The sequence below is a fragment of the Protopterus annectens genome, chromosome 13.part0, assembly GCF_019279795.1.
Source record: "Protopterus annectens isolate FY-2018-M chromosome 13.part0, PAN1.0, whole genome shotgun sequence".
NCBI classification, from domain to species: domain Eukaryota; kingdom Metazoa; phylum Chordata; order Ceratodontiformes; family Protopteridae; genus Protopterus; species Protopterus annectens.
Window position 1 is genome coordinate 510,846,818 of NC_056747.1, and position 23,177 is coordinate 510,869,994.

General features: G+C 38.8%; 1 protein-coding gene across 2 annotated transcripts in view; it reads right to left on the bottom strand.

The window, feature by feature from the left end:
- Positions 1 to 23,177, bottom strand: part of SH2B2 (SH2B adaptor protein 2) — a 466,753-nt gene that overhangs the window by 162,253 nt on the left and 281,323 nt on the right. For both annotated transcript variants that reach the window (XM_044054137.1, XM_044054136.1), the window contains exon 3: positions 5,230 to 5,321. In XM_044054137.1, the coding sequence (XP_043910072.1) occupies positions 5,230 to 5,321 (92 nt within the window). The remainder of the gene's footprint in view (positions 1 to 5,229; positions 5,322 to 23,177) is intronic.

A 23,177-nucleotide genomic window follows, 5' to 3' on the forward strand; every position in this document is an offset into this window, starting at 1 on the left:
AGAGATCATATTCCAGGGTTTTGTACACAGTGTGAGTACAGACATTGATCGCAGTTTTTGTAAGACTTACAAATGTCAAGAAAATTTTTGTCAGATCGAAGGTGACAAGTTGGAAGATGGTGAAATAGTGAATTGTATATATAGCTTGGTAGGAAGTCGGATTAAATATAATTTTGTGTGTTAAGAGAAGTTGTTAGTTGGTGGTATACTTCTAGCCATTTTACAGTTTTTAGTGCAGAACAGTGTTGTGTTCTGCGACTTGTATGAGCATCAGATCTAGCTACCTTGGAGCAACACTGTTCTTGTTTAGATTTTAGTGTGGCCTGAAGGTTAGTCAAAATGGGGGAATCATAACAGAAAGGGGGAGTATGTATTTAGTCACAAGAGTGACTCTGGTGGATACAGCAAGGAATTTTTGGGCTCTATATAGTATTCTTATATTTTGTGAGTTTTTTTTATATTGCTGTGTACTTGCAGCTCATATTTGAGGCTGTCATCTATTGTAATCCTGAGCAGTTTTGAATGGTGCATTACTTCATTCTGCATATTGTTTAGGGATGTGATCTTAAAGTTATTTTTCTCAAGGGTAAATGTGAAAAAAATAAAAGCAGTTTGGTTTTCTTTGGCTTAAGAAAGACTTGATGGTTATAAAGCCAGTTTTCAATAGACTTTAAAGGCATTTGCGTAATCTTTTCTAAATGTTCTAGATTGTCTGAGAGGCAGATTAGGGTGGAACCATCTGCATACTGTACAAGGGATGTCTGTTATACACAAGTATGAAGACTGGTATAAAGATATTAAATAAATCTGGAGCAATTTTGCAAGGAAGAGTGGGCAAATATTGCCAAGTCAAGATGTGCCGTGCTGATAGACTTCTACCCAAGAAGACTGACTGCAGTAATTAAATCAAAAGATGCTTCAACAAAGTATTAGTTTAAGGGTGTGCACACACAACAAAGTATTAGTTTAAGGGTGTGCACACACAACAAAGTATTAGTTTAAGGGTGTGCACACACAACAAAGTATTAGTTTAAGGGTGTGCACACACAACAAAGTATTAGTTTAAGGGTGTGCACACACAACAAAGTATTAGTTTAAGGGTGTGCACACACAACAAAGTATTAGTTTAAGGGTGCACACTCATGCAACCAGTGTATTGTACATTTTATTTTTTTTTATATTTTTCTCCTAACGGACTTGTATGTTTTTCAATTGAATTGTACAGGTTATAGGTCACATTAAAGGTAGGAAAAGTTTTGAAATTATGTATTGTGGTCTCATTTTTTGTATCACAAACATCTGGCATTTTAACAGGGGTGCGTAGACTTTTATATCCACTGTATAGTAGATGTTTGAATGATTAGTGCTGCAGATAGCTGCTTCCTCCCAACATCCCCCTTGTTTTTTTTTGTGTGTTTTTTTTTATGCCAGGGTGTGGACATTTATTTTTCTTGTTCCTAGAATTGTGCTTTCAGGGTTTGACCTCCCTCTCTCAGTTGACAGGAAAGCTCTGAAAGGCTTCATGTCCAAACTTCTATTTTAGTCAGCTCAGCTCAAGCTGCCTGACAGTTTGGGTGTGTTGAAAGTGACCTGAAGCTTTGGAAGCTGGCTGGCCGCTATACTACTGGCTCGATATAAGCCATACAGCTAAGACTACTGTAGCAGTAATCATATGAGCATCTACTGTTATGGTAAGTTTAACTGTGTCAATGATTTGGTATCCTGCTGAACAGAAAACCTTATCCTGTATCAGAAAAGTAAGATATCAGATATATTATTTCTGTTATTATTTATAGCCACTGCTGATGGTCCTTTATAAGAAAGTTGATAAGGTAAATGGATGAGCCCATTTTCAGCACAACCTATAAAAAGCATAAATGTGAGAAAGATCTGAAGAAACGGAGAAGATAATTGTGAAATCAAGTATAACACAGAATAATGACAATAAACAGTAGAAAAGCAAATTCAACACAGAATATTGTATTGTACCTACATACTTTTAATATTGCCTCATTCCTAAGACCAAGCCTTTCAATAAAACATCCATGAAAATAAAATCTGGTGCACTTATTTTGTGATTATTATAGATTCATACATTCATAGATCTTCAATGGCCATGGAGTCTAATGACCATTCTCATTTTGGCAGTACTCTCCCTCAAGCAGCAATAACACCTCCTTACTGGTCAGTCCTGGAGAAAATTTGTGGGTACCTATCCAGTCGTCTAGTTTATGTTTAAAGGAAGATAGTGAGTTGCACCTCTTAACATACAGGGGACGTTTACCTCAGAGGTTTGGGAAGGTGCTGGAGAAGAAACCTATCATGTTTTGTTTATCTGTAGAAACCTATCTATCATGTTTTGTTTATCTGTTGGTCTGATCAATACTGAGTATAAGGGAAAGATTACCTCTTTAGACCTTGATGACAGTCCTTTAGCAATTAGCTGGGTTAAATAAAAGGCTTTCCTTGACAACCCCTGTTAGTACATGATGAAAAAAGGGAGCCATCAACCCAAGTACCTTGGTCCCTGACTACATTTTAATTGTCTACAGGAGTGTTGTCTAGACAGTATAATTAGACTGGGAGTTATGTACCAAAAGTGATGATACTACACTTGTTAGCATTTAATTTGAGCCCATTTTAGTACCCCAAGAGTTTGCTATGGCAAGTTCATTCTGAGGGGTTTAGATGTCATAGGGCGACTTAACAGCAGCCTCCAGTTTACAATTGTCTGCAGACTTTGTTATTCAGAAGTCCTGGCTCTCGGCTTAGCGATTTGAGAAGTAAATACCAAAACGAAAAGGTCTCAGCACTGAACCCTGTGGAACACCACTGGTCACTTCCATACTTTCAGATAAGGTACCTGCAACTTACGCTGTTTGGGCTCAGTCTTTCAGCCAGTTTGCTATCCATCTTACCACATATGGTTGGCTTTTTTAAGCATTTAGCTTTTCTATGATGCCAGCACTTGGACTGGTGTCAAATATCTTAGCTAGGTCAGATACGCTGCTTGCATTGCATGGCCACCATGTACAGTCTGTGTAACCCTTTGAAGAAAAAATTATTCATTCATGTATGTTTGTATTTTACAATCGTGATCATTTATTTAATCAAAAACATAACACGTCACCTTCTTTATGAAGTTAAACAGCCAAATTCAATAAAGTGTACACTAAGTGTACACAATATGTATTTAAGAACATCCCTACCACATTTTCTGTGTTTTCTAGTCACTCAGAAAGATTACACTAAGTGTATGGGTAGCCTACACTTTGTGGTAACCTTACTGAATCCCTGTCAATATTTAAAGCTGCAAGAAAATCAGCAGGAAAAGTAAAATTAGGAGGAAGAAGGTGCGAGTTATAACTGTGTTGTCTGTTCACTTAGTAAACCATACACTAAGTGTACACCATGCTATCAAAATTGCAAAAGGCAAAACAATTTCCATTCGCAATTTCAAAATAAACCATCGAAACTGGAATCTCGACCGCGTTACAATGTTGACTCAGCTGATTGACTCAGCAGAGTTGACACTGTCTTCGAAAACATCATGTGATATCTGTATAGGAGCTCATGTAAATAAATCTCCTATACAACATATTGTGTGCCCCCCCCCCCCAACAATATATTCCAACTCCGGGATCACGCTACAGTGGAGATATGGATGAATTTCCAAACCTCACTGTACCGTGATCTCCGTACAGTTTGTCAAACACACTTATGCAAATGCACTACTGCATTCACATTAGTGAATAAACTTAACATTTTGTGAACAGCAATCTGACTTTTGGCATAATACGTGCCATCAGACTGTCGTTCGCACAAATGATAGTAAACCTTAGTGTACACTTAGGGTAGGCATTCTTGAATCCCAGGGAAAATCTATAGATTTTATTTATATCAAAAAAGTAATTTCAGATGGAAAGCAATTTATAAAATGAAAGTGGACTACAACCTTTTTGGACATGTATATGTAAACGGTTAAATAAAAGGACATCAAGTTACAAAAATTCAATCAACAATTTCCCAAATGCTATATCACAGCCTACAAATCAGATGCCACAAAATCCTGATTCCATAAAATTAGTACTTAAAAATTAATTACAAAGACTTTTTCTGAGAGGGGACATATCCCTTTCATCATCATAAAGAATCTCCCTTCGTCACACCCAGACTTAAGATGACTGCTGATAGGGTAAAAGAATTTTCTCCTGCAGTAATCACTCTTTTTCAGCAATTCTGCCTGCAGCATCAAAGCTTGACATGGCATGTTCACGCAAGCATATTTTCTTTTTATTTAATGTGTTTTGGTGGATATATCAGCTATATTGCCATTTAATAAACCCATTATGCCTTGATTCCTTTAACTAGACACTTGGTAAAAACTTTTAGAAATAGTACTACAGCAGTACCAAAGCAGACAGCTCCCATACTATCCATCAACAATTAGTACTACAGCAGTACCAAAGCAGACAGCTCCCATACTATCCATCAACAATTAGTACTACAGCAGTACCAAAGCAGACAGCTCCCATACTATCCATCAACAATTAGTACTACAGCAGTACCAAAGCAGACAGCTCCCATACTATCCATCAACAATTAGTACTACAGCAGTACCAAAGCAGACAGCTCCCATACTATCCATCAACAATTAGTACTACAGCAGTACCAAAGCAGACAGCTCCCATACTATCCATCAACAATTAGTACTACAGCAGTACCAAAGCAGACAGCTCCCATACTATCCATCAACAATTAGTACTACAGCAGTACCAAAGCAGACAGCTCCCATACTATCCATCAACAATTAGTACTACAGCAGTACCAAAGCAGACAGCTCCCATACTATCCATCAACAATTAGTACTACAGCAGTACCAAAGCAGACAGCTCCCATACTATCCATCAACAATTAGTACTACAGCAGTACCAAAGCAGACAGCTCCCATACTATCCATCAACAATTAGTACTACAGCAGTACCAAAGCAGACAGCTCCCATACTATCCATCAACAATTAGTACTACAGCAGTACCAAAGCAGACAGCTCCCATACTATCCATCAACAATTAGTACTACAGCAGTACCAAAGCAGACAGCTCCCATACTATCCATCAACAATTCTAATAAAACACCTACCTTTTAGTTGGTAGATGGGGCATCAGAACAGCACAGGAGGTATAATTTGATTCTCAGATCAACAAAAATATACTTAACATTGCACTTACCCAGGATCTATGCAGTCTTGTATATCAGCCACCCAGGAGTGTTTCTGTAAGGAGTCGATTGTTTCCAGGATATATTCTGCACTGTTCTCCACCTGCACCAAAAACAAATATGAGAACGTTACCCCGATATACTACACAGGGAAACTTCTGAACTGGACAGTTGCTGTAACAGAAAATGTTTACATCATTGTTTCCACTCACAGATGAAGATGAAGCCTTGTACAGAGGACAATTTAGTGTCTAATGATCACCCTCTTTGTGGTAGGGTGTTAATGAAAATGATGGCAAGTTGCCATGCTAGCTGGATTGTCATCTAATTAATCAATGTTTGTCCCTTACACACGTCACATTATTTATTGATTGACCGACTCACTGATAAACTGAAGCAATGAAAATGATAAAAAATGATATAACAGACCTGAACACATGATGCAGACATTTATTCCCAAATGTCTGTGCTTCCTTAGTGCTTCATTCTGCAACAGTAAAAAGCAGGCCGAAGAGCGCTGCAGCCCTGTGACATTTTGCTAAGGGGACAGCAGATCTTTATAACCAGTACAGTAAGACGGGATGGTATATGCGCATGTGTAGTGAGGGTGTAGCAGAAGAAGCAGGTTGCAGACAATGACTAGGATGTCCACATCTATGACAGGTAAAGGAAGCAGGGATAGTTTTGTGAAACAGGGAAAATATATCACGTGAGCTGCGGTCGTAAGGAAAGCCTGAAGGAAAAGAAAGGGGCTACTCTGACCTTGAAGTCACTAAAACATCCACCAACTCATTTCATTGCAAAAACAAAAGGCAGGACAGTTGAGAGGCAGGCAGTGGGATGGCCTACTTACTGCCAATCAGGGGTGATCATACTAGGAGTGGAGAAGGAATTTATTTTCTAATGGGGCTTTCACATATGTAGTTTCTGGTCAGGAGTGTTATGTAAGGTTAGATATCACAGACTTGACAGAATAAATTTGAAAGAAAGAGAAAGGCTAAAGGTACAAGGTTTTAAACAGCTTGGTTCCAAGACTTAGGCTAATCAGAGAATGCGTCTCCAGATTAGTCCTCTGAGGGTAATAACTTTGCAAGACTGAGGAGAAGATGAAAAGTATTTACTGTATGTGCCCTTTTTGTGGTAGGATAACAATGACAGGATAATATGTTGCCATACTATAAAGGCTATAGGTCAACAAATTAACTCCACTGAAGCTTCTTCCTTACTCACATCATTGTGTTAATCAATCGGTGAACTGAAGTGATGAAACTAAGAAGACAGACAGTTCTCTAACTGATCTGAATTTGTAAATAAATGCATGGTCATGGGTGCCTGTTCCGAGTACTTGTGAAACTTGTGAATGATATCTTTATTTTAATCTAAGACTTCTACCTTTAATGAGTAGTCTTTGAATAATTTAAGTTTAGGCCTAGCATTTTACAGCTGCTGATGAATATAAACAAAAGAGTAGTTGTCCTGGTGATACTGAGTTTTGAAGGACAACCTTGGTAGTCCTGTATGCAAGCAAACATTGTGATTTGAAGTTCACTTTGATATTTCCCTTCTTTAGTTAACTAAGTAATTTCCTGCAGTGGTCCTTGTAATTACAGACACCAGCAGATCATGACTGATGTGAGTTAAATAGTGATTCTTTCAGATTATCATCTTTCATGCTCCTGAACACATGATTAGTTGCGTTTGACAAAAGAGTTAGCATAAGTGCCTGCATCTTTGGGTTTGAATCTGTATTATACTTTCTCCATAGTACTCATCAATATTCCCACCAAGGCAGGCACTTAAAAGAAAATCACAAAACTGAATGGAAAAACAGACAAGTGGTACTATTAGGGAACCATAATAACCTACTAAAAGTCAATATTACAGTGCCTTAGCAGTCAAGCATTCATACTCTGGAAATGTATAAAGCTGTAAAGTATTACCTGTATATTCTCATCTCTGAAAAAATGATACTTTAGGGCAATTCTGTTTGCAAAACAAATTGGTTAAATCCTCACCCAAATGAAGAACTACAAGAAATGTTTATGGGGACAACCCCTGCACCACTCATGTGGGGGGCTTTGTCCCTCCACCTCCATACTTAATTATAGTGACTCCGCAGTTGCAAAGCTGTGAATGAAACTGAAATGTCCAAAAACTTTTGCGTCACTGCCAACACAAGTATTTTATTTTTTTAAATATTTTATTAATTTAAGCACATGTACAATATATACACAGAAAGGAAGTGGCAACTATAAATGTTCTAGCAATTAATAAGCAAATGAAAATACAATTATCAAATTAATTAAGATATTTAGCAATTAACATTTCTAATTTATCCCAACAGTTTTATTTATTTATATTACAGCTAGAACATAGTTTCATGACATCTTTTTCATTTTTACAGACTAGCAAGATTAAAAAAAAATATTCAAATAAAGGAGACTCATTAGACTTCCACTTTCTTGTTATAATGTTCCTAGCCACTGCAAGAACACATCAAAACATTTTTTGATTTTTTAGCACTAACAACAGGTGGCACTGGAACGTTTAATAAAATTGTTTCTCTAGTGATTACACAATTATCTGGCCAGAGACCCATAAAAAGTGCCAAAATTATTCCAAAATGCTTCAAGTGCAACATAGACCAAAAACATATGTACCCAATGAGTTTTAATTATCATATTACATATCTAACATTTCAATGAATTCTCCATGCAGTATTTAGATATTTTAAATGGAGTAATAACAATTCTATGAACACATTTCCACATAAGGACTATCTACTACATACTAGATGATGCTTGCCTATAGATTTCAAGATTAAAAATGTTAATATCAATAACAGTAACAAGATTTTCATCATATTGATCACTGCTGCAGTAGCCTCAGTTAATGGGTTATATCCTGCCAAGGATATAACAGCAAGCCAGCTTCCAAAGTTTTGGGCATGTTCTACATGCCCAAACTGTCAGGCAGTTCAAGCTGAGCTGGCTAAAAGACAAGTCTGGGTGCCAAGCACTCCAGTGCTCTACTGCTGCTGAATAGTATGCTCCTGTAAGTTGTTCAAAGACTGATGGTCGGCTTGGTGCCGTTCCTTTGCTTGGTAGATAACTACCCCTTGGGGAAAACATTTTATTTTCTAAATATTGTTTGTGTTTATCACTATCCTCTTTTGGAAAGCTATTTTAAAGCTAGGAGTTTTGTGTTTTAATGGCCTGTCAAGAGACTGTGTTGTACTTTTAAATGGGAGCACTTTTCTTTTCCTGTCTGTTTAAATGTTGTGCAAAGTAACTGAAAACCTCTTTTTTTTTTTGCTGTGGACATTTTTTTTACCCTTTTAGGGCTGTCAAAATGTTTTAAAAAGTGTCTACTGTATTTTCCTGTGGAAAAAAAATACTTTTAATGACATATAGGTAAGGCTGCTGCAGCAGTGATTATTCTAACAACTACTGTTATGGTAAGTTTACTTACACAATTATACTTCTGTATGAGAGTGTTGGCAGTGATTTTTAATGTAAATGCAATTGTCTGAGTAGCATTTTATGGAAGAACAGTGTCGTAGCAAGAGTAGGGTAGTGTGGCATCTGCCCCTCATGTCAACTTATGGGGATGTTAAATGTTTAAAAAAAGTTTGGCAGCTTTTAAACTGCTACTTAAGTGATCACAATTGCTATCACTTAAGGCACAGCTTCTAAATTAACTTGAAAACTGTTTTGTCTTTTTTAAAAGGTCATTAAACTAGCAGAAGAGGTAAGTATTTAAATAATTACAAGCTGTCACTACGTAATGAGAAAAATATCCAAGGGACACCAGATTGGATATAATGCCCAGGATGTCTAATTCTCTTAACAGTCCAGCTTGACAAGTTGCACTCTTATCCATTTTGCACTCCACCAGAAGTAGGGAAGTCCTTCAGGACACAGCTTGGCTGTTTCTACCTTAAATCATTTACCTGCTGTCAACATTTTCTTAAGCTTTTAATATTTTGCTAGTCATGAATTCAAACAGATTTGCAAATGTTTATTTTTAATTAACTTCTTGAGTCTTCATTTTTTCAATTCATAATTACTCTAACTGAAAACTTAGCTACCTTAAAATGAAAACTACCTGGTAGTATTTGCAAATGTGACATTTTACCTTAAAGCCTTCAAAAGCTGCAGAGGCAACATATAAAAGTTCTTTGTTTTTGAGAGATTTTTATCATCTACTTCATATTTCTGCCATGCAGAGTGTGACCCTGCTGTATGTAGCTATCCAGCCAAGAGTAGATGAGACAGAATTGATTTATGGCACATATTCTAGTTATCTCCCTTGTGTACAGTAAGTAGAGGGGATCCTGAAGAGGACTAGCTAGTCAGTGTATCACCTGTCTTTGTATTCCTGTGTCTCTTCATCAAAGTGGAAGACACCCAAAAACTACTATCAACTGAATTCAGTTTCATATCTTGAGACTGAAGACTAACTGGGGATTGATGTACTGGTTAAGGTGTTTACCTCACAGACACAAGGTACAGGGTTTTGTCTACTGTCTAGGCTACCTATGAACCTATGATTCATCTGTCATACCCTAGTTACATCTGCCACCGCATAGAGCTTAAAAGTTTAGGGTGATTATGTCATTCACAGTACAAACCTGCATGTGAATTCTTCTGATGTAGAGAAACTGGTGCATCAGCTGCAACTACATACATTTACAAAGTTTATTTATTTTATTTAACATTTGTTTACTGGGAAAGTCCAACTTGGAAGAGACAATTTTCAGCGGAGGCCCAGGGAGAAACGCTCCAGACACGTCTGTCTTTATAACATAGGAGGAAACAACAGCATCTGGAGGAAACCCACACGAACACCAGGAGGAAATGCAGACTCCACACAGAAGGCACCCCAGCCAGGAATCGAACCAGAGAATCTCTTGCTGTGAGCAACAATACAACCGCTGCACCACTGCACCATCCAAAGTTGGAAGTCAAAAGCTCAGGGGGTTGCAGGGACTGAGACAAATGGGAATCTCCATCTTAATTCATTCTTATACCACCTTCAAAATTCCTAACAGCCTGTTATCTTCCAGTTGATCTACCACTTAACTCTTTGAAGGCTGCACTGTTCCTTATTTGAAACATTCCCTGAGACCTGTTCACCATGAATAACCTACTAGGAGTATATGCCTCAAGATGATATAGCCCCATGGAGCACTGGGGCATACAGGTGTTTCTCTCTACCACAAGGTCCCATTCTAAGAAGAAGTTAATCTCTCTTCAGATGAAACAAGAAACAAATTATTTTTTGTATCATGGAATGCTCACATTTACTATAGTGATGAAATAAAAACTGCTGTCATCATTAGGAAACTTGTAGGAAGTAACACAATTACATTTCTGCCCTAACTGAATCATGAAATACAAGATGAATGTCGTTTGAAGTAAAAGCATGAAGGTTTTATATTCTTTTGGAAAGGGAGGTCTGTAGAAAACAAATGTACCAATTATGACAGGTTTGTCATAAGGAGTAATCTAGATAATGATCTTATTGAGCTCCTCTTGTGTATTAAGTAAGCAATAATGCCCTCCAGGGTGTGTGCTAATAGGATCATAGGAGGTTACTAAGCTAATGGCCCTGGGGCCCTTACAAGTCTAGCCAAAAGTTTATCCCCAAAAAAGAAACCTCAGTCAGCACCTGTCACCCCTGCAAATGAGGGACACAAGTGGAACCCCTAAGACAAATATGTGGTCTCCCATCCATTCATCAAGATTGTGCTTGAAGAGGGTCAGCAAGGTACTCTGTTTGACGTGTATGGAAAGTCTATTATAAAGACGGGGCAGCCGCTGGGAGACAAACCTGTCTCTCTAGTACGTTTTGTTGATGCTACATATTAGATTTAGGACTTCAAGCAGGTAATGCTCAAGGAGTTAGACAACAGATATGGAGCATCTCTAGTAGGGCAAGGTCTGAGATTGCCTTGTAGGTGAGACACAGATCACCTATGAGCAATCTGTACGATACCAAGCAGAGGGATAGTGATCTGAGACTGTCCATATAGGACAGGTGTTGGAGGCCATGGATTCTCTTTGTGAGGTATTTTTCTGGCCTTTCCATTTGGTGCAGGTGCTTGGAGAGGTACATACCGGATGGGGAATTATGCTCAATTATTGGCTTAATGAGGGAGGAGTACAGAGAGGTAGTAACCTCTTTTTTTCTGGATACAATCCCTTTACTTATAACATGAGCCAAGTAAAAGGATTTTTTGACCACTGCCGCTACATGATGGTCAGATGTGAGATTGTTGTCAACCTGAGTAGTCAGGTCTCTCACTACAGGTTGTGTGCTTAGGGGTTTGCCATTGATTTGGTAATCAGTAGGGGGCCGTGTTTTTGCTAAATGGTATATAATGCATTTTTTTTCATTTAACTTAAGGCCATGACTTTGGCACCAGTCATTTGTTGCTGTGAGACCCTCTTGCAGTGTGTTAACATCATTTAGGGAGTCAATGACAGCACCCAACTTACAGTCGTTTGCAAACTTGGTCAGCCACAGGCCTTTTGTCTTTGCATGGACCTCTGAGAAGTAGATGCCAAACAGTAGAGGTCCCAGGACAGATCCCTGGAGAACATCACTGGTGACAGGTCTGCTGTCAGAGGTGGAGGCACCTGTTTTGACCTTGTGGGTCCTATTGGTGAGCCAGTTGGTGACCCACCTGATGACATAGGGATTTACACCAAGTTGTGTTAGCTTTTTGATGATGCCTGAATGGGGGATTGTACCAAAGGCCTTGGCCAAGTCAAGGTAAGCTGTATGTACTGCCTTTCCTTCATCCAGGGCCTTGGTGACCGTCTCAAAGAAGTCAACCAGGTTCAACAGGCAAGATCTACCCTTGACGAATCTGAACTGGGTGGGGTCAAGTGCTTGGAGATTCCCTATGTTCTTGTTTATGAGATCCATGATAATACGCTCCATGCCTTTACAGATCAGACTTGTCAAGCTAATGGGGAACCACCTTTGTGCAGAGGTTTGACAATGGCAATTCTCCCCTCTGCTGGAATGAAGCCTGTACTTGGGCTGTGGTTGAATAGGGTGCTCAATGGTGAAGGTAGTGCTTGCTGGAGATGGTGCAGAATACAGCCTGGGATACTATCAGGTCCCATGGAAGCTGTGTTCTTTGCAGTGGATAGGACCTTTAACACAATCTACAGTGATGTGAGGTGTGGGACAAGTATTGGGGATGTCAAATGGACCTTTGGGGCGGGACGGGGGGTGCAGTTTGCGCTGAACCTATCTGCTTGCAAGTGTAATTAATGCCTGCCCAGGGGTGTTATGAGGCCTGATATCACAGGTGGAGGGCCTCTACACACCCTGGAGGGCATTATTGCTCTTAGAGAATGAGATGTCTGTAAAATTGTTGTGTTTTACTTATTTTTTTAAGTACTATATTATTTTTTATATATATTTTTGATGTAAAATAGTTCCTCTGCCTAATGTTTCAAACTTTCTTTAGTATATGTTAATGGTGTTGGAGGGAGCATTTTATATCAAAAATATATAAAAAAATAATATGGTACTTAAAAAAATAAATAAGCAATACACAACAATTTTACAGAGTCGATTGTCTCTCTCATACACAGTCTCTTCTGCATTCACACACACACAAATATACACACAGTTTCCTCTGGTTTCATACTCACATTCACTCACACAAGCATGACTCTCAACTTCTTAGCACACAAATGTGGACAAAGTCAAAAATAATGGGGAGACAAAGCCCCAAAAACAGGGACACATTTTAAATTGCTCTTATAAACTTAGAAAATTGCTAGAATAAAAGGTCTTGTGTTACAATGCATTTTCTGAAGGATATAAAGCCTGAAACTCAAATGCTTGTCTTTATTTAGTGAATTCATTCCTCACTGATTTGCCACAAAACTTCAGAAAACCACACATTTTATGAAGACCAGACAAAAATATTAGGCAAAAACCTGGAGACTCTGAAAATTTGGACAGCTGAAAGATATGCACACAAGATCGCTCTCACTCTCTCTGTTTCTCTCACACAGTCTCTTCTGCTTTCATGCACACATTCACTCACAAGCAGACAAACATAAACACATGCATATTGCATACACACAAATATATACTTTTTTCTATTTATTTTTTTTTAACACTCACTAAACAGCAAAAGTGCTGCTTAAGCTAGTGTAAAATAATGGCAACCATTTTTAGTTTTTTCTGCCTGAGCTCCACACAGCAGCTTGATATGATGCCATAAAGTGGCGGACTCATTTTTCAGCAGGCATTACATACCTTGCTAGAGAATGTTCATTCTCCAATCAGAGTGCTAATGTATAGTTTGCCCATTCTCTAACAAAGTTTCATAATCCTCTGACTTAAGCTTAGTGATAGTCAAGATGTCATGTTATAAGAATGAAGATCTCACAGAACAGATCAGTTTTGAAAATGCCCTGACCATCATCCCAAAGAAAAGCAAGATCATGGTAGACTTCGGTACGTGAATCAGATGCAAGACAGAACTCTGGAATTACACCACTGGGAAGGAAAGTATAGGAAATTTAAACTGCGGTGCAATCTGCTGTTCAAATGTGCAGACCATGGACTGGCCATCAAGGTGTTATCTTCAGACACAGAAATACCTATACAACCACTTGAAAATTCCTTTAAGTCAAATCACTAGCATATTCTTCACTATATAACAGCTAGGAGCTCACAAATGAAAGGATGTCCATGTTGCAGAACCATGTAAGGAGTTGGTATCTGATGGCAGACCCAGAACTTTAACTTGGTCAATGGCTAATTTGGGCAATTCCTCCAAATCGTGCCTCCTCAAGCAAAGTACAGGAACACAAATTAGTTTTCAACCAAAACTGAGGACAAGCACCACATGTCCTCTTTACTCTGTATACACAGTACAGTTACTTTACTGACTTATGATTAAATGTATTCCTATTTTCATTCAATGTGCCAAACAGCTATTGTATACATACACATATACAGCTGTTTACTACACTGTATCAATGAAATTGCCATTACTTTTAAGCAAAGAGGCTAATACCTCTTGTCTTTCTGCAGAAGTCAGCACTTGAACATAGTAAACAACTATTACATACATAATAGCTCTTTGCTGCCTTACCTGACTGACTGTTATTAAAGTACCCATGCTCAAGCAATTAGATTCTGGTTGCTTAAATGCTTTACAAGAATGCTAGCAATTTACAACAGGGACTGACTGCTACTTCCTCAAAAAAAAAAAAGTGATCATACCCTCTTGACTGATTGTGTTTGGGGTATCCCCTCTCTTTGCCAGATCCTTACTGCAGATTTAAACAGACAGTCACCTTACCAAATCAAGAAGGGATAGCTAGGTCACTCACAAGCACTGAAGGCAGTCAGATTCAGTGCAGAAGACATTCCTTACAAATTACCTTGTAGACCCATTGGTTTAAGAACATGTATAACAGTAAAACTGGATTCAAACATGGTTGTCTAAAATGCCATTCACTTAATTTATACTTCATCACAAGGATTTATATAGTGAAAATGATACTGTGACTTCAAACCTAGTTGGCCGAAAAAAAGAAGACTCACTGCACTTTGCAAGGTATGTTATGCAAAAGAAACATTCGCAATTCAAAGCAGAAGCTCAGATAAAGTTCTGGGATAGCAAAACAAATTATAGCAAACAAGTCCAAGGAGGTTTATCTTTAAATCAACAATTATAATCTGTAGAACTGCTTCCAAATTGCAGGGGTCATTTATGATATACACTCCCCTACAAAGTCAAGATGGACTGATACTCCTAAAGGGAAATTAATCCATTTGGGATAGAAAGAAGAAATATTCTCAAAGTGTAAGGACAAACAGAAACACCTGCCAAAGTGTATAATACAGGAAACAAGGACTTAGTACTGAAGTTCCAGAAAATCCTCCTCTGAATTTGGAAAAACTATGAAATTCCACAAGAGTCAAGGAAATGTGAGCTTGATGACTGTTCAACATTAGATTAAATGAAATGGAATTCCCCAATTACATTTCCCTGAACCTCTCAGGTATCAAAAGGACCTCAAACTACAACATACCCAGAATTGCTCCAGTATCAAAATAGGTTACAATTAGTAGAGAGCAAAGGTTGTTTCCCAGCTTGAGGAATGATCAGAGTGGTCCAACATAGACAGTTTTTTATTACAATAAAAATCATCAGAAAATATTCAGTGAATCATTTTTATCCAAATCCAATATCAGCCAATCATTACAGACCAGTATTACTGTTTTCAAGACGGGAAAAATAAATTAGTATGTGGAGATTACAAAGGTGCTCTGCACTTCTGTCTAGTGCTGGTAAATTTTTGGCTATATTCTTCTAAATCAGTTCTCTTTGACAACTGCAGAGATCTTGCCATAATTCCTAACAAGAGATAACTTATTTTGTGGGACAACAGACATGATTTTTTATTTCCAATCAAGCCCAAGAAAGATGCGGGAAACACCATTAAGACCTGTAAAGGACATTAAACAGAGAACGACCTTTGGCCCCATTATTTATGAAGCTTTATGGAAAATACTTGTAAGATTTGACTGTCTTAGCAAATTCATTGAGGTTTTGAGGCTTCTGCATGACCAAATTACTGCCAGCATTCTCAGAAAATGTTCTAAGGCAGATCTATGCAACATCTGAATTGGAGTCAGGTGAAGATGCATCATTACTACAGCTCTATCTTGCTCTCATCCTGATCCGTACTAGAGATTACTTCCCATTGGGACTGATCCAGAACACAGAATTGAATTATGTCTTAAGGTTAATGGATAGTTTGCTGCTACTGCCCTTCATCAACTTGTTGACATCTCAAAATGAGGAAGGAACAATGTGTTGCAAATCTTACACAAGCAAACTGGTCAAAGGTGTTTACTGGTCACTGTGATATGGTGCTAAAAGTACAGTGTAAAAGCATACAAATAAAGGGATACTTATTTATAATAACCGTATCCACGCACTGGTTCAAAATATAAAATACTTGCTGGTGCCTTGTTATGTTGGTAGATGAATCGAATAGTGACTAAACAACAGAATCTTAGCGTGACTACACAGCTTTACAAAATGCATTTGCAGGAGTTTACTGAAGTTGGGAACTCTCACTATACTTCAAGAGAACCAATGAACCAATGTGTTGTGTTAGCCTGCTCAAGGTCTTGACAATGACCGTCCATAATCACTGAGGGACAGACTCACCCTGGAGAAAGCTGCATACTTCTCATTCTATAGCCACCGATCCCTAAACATGATCAAAGATATTATCAGCTAGTACAAGATTCCATGTTCCAGTGCCTCCTTCTGGGAACTGCTTTGGAGTATCCTCACTGACCTTCATCCAATAAAGGGCACTGAGATACATTTGTAAACTCATATGATGTTTATAAATGGATCACTGTTGCAGTAGCCTAAGCTATCTGGGCATTACCCCCCTGCACTGGCCAGCTTCCCAAAGCTTTGGGTGCCTTCCATGTGCTTCAACTACCAGAAGCATTTGAGGAGCTCCTCATAAAAGGCACTTGGAGCACCAGATTACTTCAAAGCTGAAGTGAGTGCTTCCTCAGCTAGCAGTCCTTCAAATGCTAGGTAGATAAGTCCCCATTGAGGAAAGCCTTCATATTTTATTAATTTCATGAGAACAATTGTAATTTTTCTGTCAGAATTTCTTTTCTGCTTTTAATAAGAAACACAGTGACTTGGGCTGTTAATGAATTATAGCAACAGAATTGCTATGCTGAGGTTTGTATAAACTTTTTCTGAGAAAAAGTGTATATTTGGACTAAAAATTATTTTTACTGAAATGTTTTTGTCTTGGGACAGAATATTGTGCTTATGAGAGAATTGTTTTGTCTATTTTGGCCCTTAGTATGTTAATTATCCCTATCCATCGTTGTACATTTTCATAATTGATGTTTTTAAATTTGGCCAGTTCCTCTTCCAGACTTTCCTAACTGCGGCATAAACAATTAATCTGAAATATTTGTCTCTTCCCTTAGAATACAGTAACCCACTTCTCTTTCTCTCTCCATATCTCTCCTGATTCTAATAGCCACTGATTTTTCCAGATGATAATACAGTTCAGATTCCTCTACAAACTTCTAAAGCAACTACAACACACCTGGTAACTGACCAATAGTATGTTCTAACAATAATATCCAATCATCAATAAATCTGGAGACTACTCCTACTAAATTAAATTAAATAGTACAATTACTGTGAATGTATGTAGCCAAAGGAAACTACCTATAGACTAGCTAATTAAACTACTTCCTAATACCCATGATGTGCTTGTCTGCCCTCTCGAGTGTGTGTCTTTAGCAGCCTGCCGCAGACTGCTTGCTACTCCCCCCCTCCAGTCTCTAAACCCTGTATAATCATTTTACTTCACTTACTTAACACTTGCTATCCTTTCTTATGCCACTAGGTGGCAGCACTTACCAACACAATAGCTAGTACTACACTATTCTCCTGAGGTTTAGTTCCTAAAGCTGGCTAAACCCTTTCTAATTCATACTCTCTATCTCCTTAACTGTTATACAGCCTCTCCCCCCTTGCTAAAACACGGACATATTTCCAGCCTGTTAACAAAGCTTTTCCCCCTTAACAGTTTTTCATTACATTACCCACTTACCATAGTATTGTACTACAGCTGCTGATACTTTTTCTGATAGTTTTTCTGCTGCGCACTCTTCACTTGCTCACCTCCTCCCGTGATTCTTTTTCTCCCCACCCACTTTTACTCCTCTCAGAGCCTAACACAACCCCACTATATATTCCCTCCTCTATTAGCTAACTTCCCCCTGAGTTTATTTCTATGCGTCACGAACCGTGGCGCCATCTTTTAAACCTATTCTAATAGCGGTCACATCTCCCTGGTGCCGGTCCTGCGGTCAGGTTGCTCAAACTTGCCTCCCGGTAGGTATTTTTTTTACAACATTGTGCTATGTTTAAATGCTGGAAGTACGTGATTTATGTCTTACAAAGTTTTTTTTCTACGTGCTGTTGTAAAACACAGCTGATTTGTGTTTTATCTTAGTAACAGCAATAGGAATATATGTGCACCATGGCGACAAAACAGTCTCGGTAGAATAAAACTACCAGCTACTCTTTTGTCCCCTCTTGGGTCTTGCTTCTTTGTTCTGGCAACCGATGTTTTTATCTCTATTTTTGTAACTTTTAGCAGCAAATACTAAACAAACTGACTAGCTAAGAAGTGCAAACCAAAGGGCATCATATATATGCCTGTTTGTCTCTCTTAAAGGGGCTAAAACTGTATGTGATATGCACAGCCATGTAGCCAGCCGAATCACATTAGTGTTTTATATGCAAACAGGATTGGTTGAAGTACTAATAAGGCTTAATCAATGCATATGTACTGAATTAATTTAGAACTATAGCAACAGTGTTTTTTTTCTGTTTGATACTATTTTGAAATATTGAAATATTTGGGCCATATCATAGCCGATTTTCTCCATTATAGTTAGCATTTACGGCTCTACTGTATTGTGCAGTTACTGTTAGACTATTCTTATACAGCTCTTAAGTACTGTTTTAGATATTCCCATGTACTTAACATTGCTTTGTTTGGTAGAATATTTATGATTGTTTTTTTTCTTTGCCTACTGACGACAAACTCCGTCCTTCAAACCTCGTGTTTGGGGAACCTGTATTAGGCTGGGCTGTTGAGTGATTGTATTTTTCTTAAATAATACACTGCCATACTGCTTGGGCTATAGAGTGACTAAATTGTCTTACTTGAAATGTATCACACTGAAATGAGAGTGTTCTATTAGTTGTGTCTTATACTGTATTGCACTGTAGAGTGAATGTTTTTACTCGTGTCTTATACTCCTAAACTTGCATTTTTCCTTCCATAGCTTTGACTGTAGAGTTATTAGATTGTTTATATAGAATCTCCTACACTGCCTACCTCTGCATTGTACTTTAGCCATATCAGCTGCTTTTCTATTACTACATCTTGAACCTACTCTCCCAACTATTTCTACACTCCACCTACATTTTCTCCTTGTCTTTCCCTACTTACTGTACGACTACAGACAGTCCTCCTCCTCTGACTATTGCCTAACTTTCTGCCTTATCCCTTTATCTCTTTACTCAAAGCTCTTAAATAACCTAACCCACTATCTCTCTCTCTTTTTTTACAGTAATCCACTCCAGCTGCTCCCTCCCTGCCAATATAATTAAAAGAACTACCTCCTGCTTAACCCAGAAGATTCTCTGAACCTGCCTGCTAGCCGGGGTCACTTTGAACGCTGCTACTGTGAGGACTCTCCAATACAATTATGGTGAATGTATGTAGCCAAAGGAAACTACCTATAGACTAGCTATTTAAACGACTTCCTAATACCCATGTTGTGCTTGTCTGCCCTCCCGAGTGTGTGTCTTTAGCAGCCTGCTGCAAACCGCTTCCTACTCTCCCCCCTCCAGTCTCTAAACCCTGAATAATCATTTTACTTCAAAGACTTACTTAACACTTCTGCTTGCTATCCTTTCTTATGCCACTAGGTGGCAGCACCTACCAACACAATAGCTAGTACTACAATTCTCCTGAGGTTTAGTTCCTACAGCTGAGACTTCAGTGGTAGTGCTGTGGTAGCGTTGTCGCCTCCCAGTAAGACGTTGTCCTGTTCGATTCTCAGCTAGAGCGTCTTCTGTGTGGAGACATGCGTGAATGGGCGTACCTTCATTTGAAGGTTGTGCGTCAGGGCTGGCAACTCGGCACCTAAAAAACTACTGCCAATCATTAGCGGACCGGAGTTCCGCTGTGGCGACCCCTAACCGGGAAAAGCCGAAAGACACAACAACGTTAGTTCCTAAAGCTGGCTAAACTCTTTCTAATTCATACTCTCTATCTCCTTAACTATTATACAGCCTTTCCCCCCTTGCTAAAACATGGACGTATTTCCATCCTGTTAAAGCTTTTTTCCCCCTTAACAGTTTTTCATTACATTACACACTTATCATAGTATTGTAGTACAGCTGCTGATACTTTTTCTGATACTTTTTCTGCTGCATTCTCTTCACTTGCTGTATCCTGCTCCATTCGCCCTACGGGCTCACTCCGTTCCCCTCCCTGACCCCAAATTCCACCCACCCCAGTGCTCCTATACTTATTGCAGAAATACACACACACCCCTCATACAACTACCAATCAGATCTCCCTCAGGTTTTTTTAAACCACTCCCACTCCTACACCACACCATCCTACTATCATACTTTCTCCTCCCCAACTCTCACCCTCTTCCACCTCATTCATTAACTAAACCCAATATGGACCAACCTCTTGTACACAGCCACCTCCTAAACCTACCTCTACCCCCTCTAACTTCCACCACACCTACTTTTTCCCCCTTTCCTCAATCAAACTCCATTCCATACTCTTTCCTATATCTGATCTCCCACTATGTATACCTTAATGCTAACCAAACTTCTACTACTTCAACTAATCTTCTTACATCATCTCACTGCACCCCATGCACCATTACCCTCCTTCCATAAACAGCCCACCAACCCATTCCCAAATGATCAACCTAACTCAAAAATTGACTTCATCATCTCTCCCTCTTTCCTACCCTTAAACTTTCTACCCCCTAAAATAAAAATACCCCCTTCTTACTCCCTAACTCCAAAAAACAAGACAAAGCTTATTAGATACTACCCACTCATACCAAAATCCACCACTATACTTACAGCAGGTGATATTCATCCAAACCCAGGTCCAAACCCGAACCTTACCTGTAGTCCAAATATCCCTCCCACCTCAGCTCCTCTAACTACTCCCATAAAACAAATCTCCTTCTATTCTATTAATACCAGAAGCATTCTCAACAAACTTAGTCAGTTCCATGCTTGGATAGCAAATCATACCCCTGATGTCATTGCGGTAACAGAAACCTGGCTTAAACCACACAACCTAGATAAAGATACCCCCCCCCCCCGGCTATAACATGATTCGCCTTGACCGAATGAACAAAAAGGGTGGGGGAGTTGCCATAATCTATTCTAGTAATCTCACTATTTCTCTCATCACAAATCCAAAGCCATCTTTCTCCCCAGCAGAAATACTGGCAGTTAACCCTAAACTAAACAACTACACTATAATCACTATAGTAGCCACCTACATTCTGCCAGGTGATAATATTCCAATACTGGAAAACATTCTCTCCTATTTTTCCCTGAATATCCCAAATGAAACAATCCTCCTTGGTGACATGAACATCAGTTGGCTAACCCTTAATAACCTGGATCCATGCACAATATTAATCTATATGGATTTACCCAGCTAATTACTAAGCCTACACACTCTAACAACACCCATACAACAAATGCCCTCATAGATTGGATACTTGTCTCAGTTCCATCCAAATATCACAATCCTGAAACTCTTCCTGATTCCCAGAGTGACCACTCACTTATAAAAGTGCTAAGATATACTAGTCACCTCCCAAAACCACACAGATTTTTTACCAGGCATAATCTCTCCAATTTTAACCCGGAAACGTTTAACACTCTTAATATCTAGAGTAAACTGGGATTTCCTCAATCAGCTTCCTTTAGATGAGGCTGTCATTGCTTTCAACTCTACTTTTCTGGATATCGTTAACTCACTAGCCCCACCTCGTAAAATCAGGACAAAAGCAAAACTATCTCCTTGGCAAACAAAAAACACAAGAACTCTCATGAAGTCTAGAGATAAGTCCTGGAAAAAATGGCTTCAAACAAAAAATCCCTATGATCTACAAAGAACAAAGAAACCTGGTCAAAAGACTAATCAACAAAGACAAAAAAGAATTCTACTATAACCCCCCTTCAACACTAAAATCAGACCCAGAATTCTGGCACACAATCAATCAAATGCTCCATCCGGGAAACCCTACCTCACCCAACCCTACTCCAGAAAAGACACCAGTAGACACAGCAAACACCTTCAACACTTACTTTGTTGAATCAATATCCAATCTCTTTAACTCAAATAGCTCCAACACAACCCCACAAACCCAGCTTTCTCTTCTATAACAACTCCTTCTAAAATCCTCTCTCAAGCCCATCCCCACAACCCATATCCATACCTTACTCTCCAAACTTAAACCCTGCTCTGTATCTGCAGATAACATCCCACCCTACTTTCTCCAGTCAGCTGCCCACTCACTTGCCTATCCTATCTCTATCCTCATAAACCGTTCCATCTTAGAATCTAAAGTACCTTCCATCTGGAAACACTTCTATACCATACCTATCCACAAAGGAGGTAACTCCACTGAAATCTCTAACTTTAGGCCTATTGTCATCCTCTCCCCTCTATCTAAATTTCTTGAAAAGTGCATTCATACTCAAGTCATTGATCATCTCTCACAGGAAAACCTACTTAAACCTACTCAACATGGTTTTCGACCAAAGCATAGTACCTATACGGCACTCCTATCCTTTCTTAATACTATTTCCTTGGCCAGAGATGACCATAAACTTATCTCCTGTCTATTCCTTGACCTCTCTAAGGCCTTTGATACTGTCTCTCACTCTCTACCACTAAACAAACTATCCCACTTCAATTTCTCTCCTGATACAGTGGCATGGTTTGAAAGCTATCTTAGAGAGAGATTCCAATCTGTAAAATGGGATACTGCTCTATCAACTCCACTACAAATGGGAGTCCCTCAAGGATCCATTTTAGGGCCATTACTTTTCAACATATTCACAAACTTGCTCTATACCTCCTGCCCACACTCCTCTATTATACAATATGCTGATGACTCTACAGTTATAACTATAACTAACTCTCACTCAGAACTCTTAACAGCTACCCAGTCATCCTTTAACTCTGTAGAAACATGGCTCTCCAACAACCAACTCATCCTAAACCCTAAAAAAACAAAATTTCTACTCTTCCTCTCTAAAACAGCTAACCAC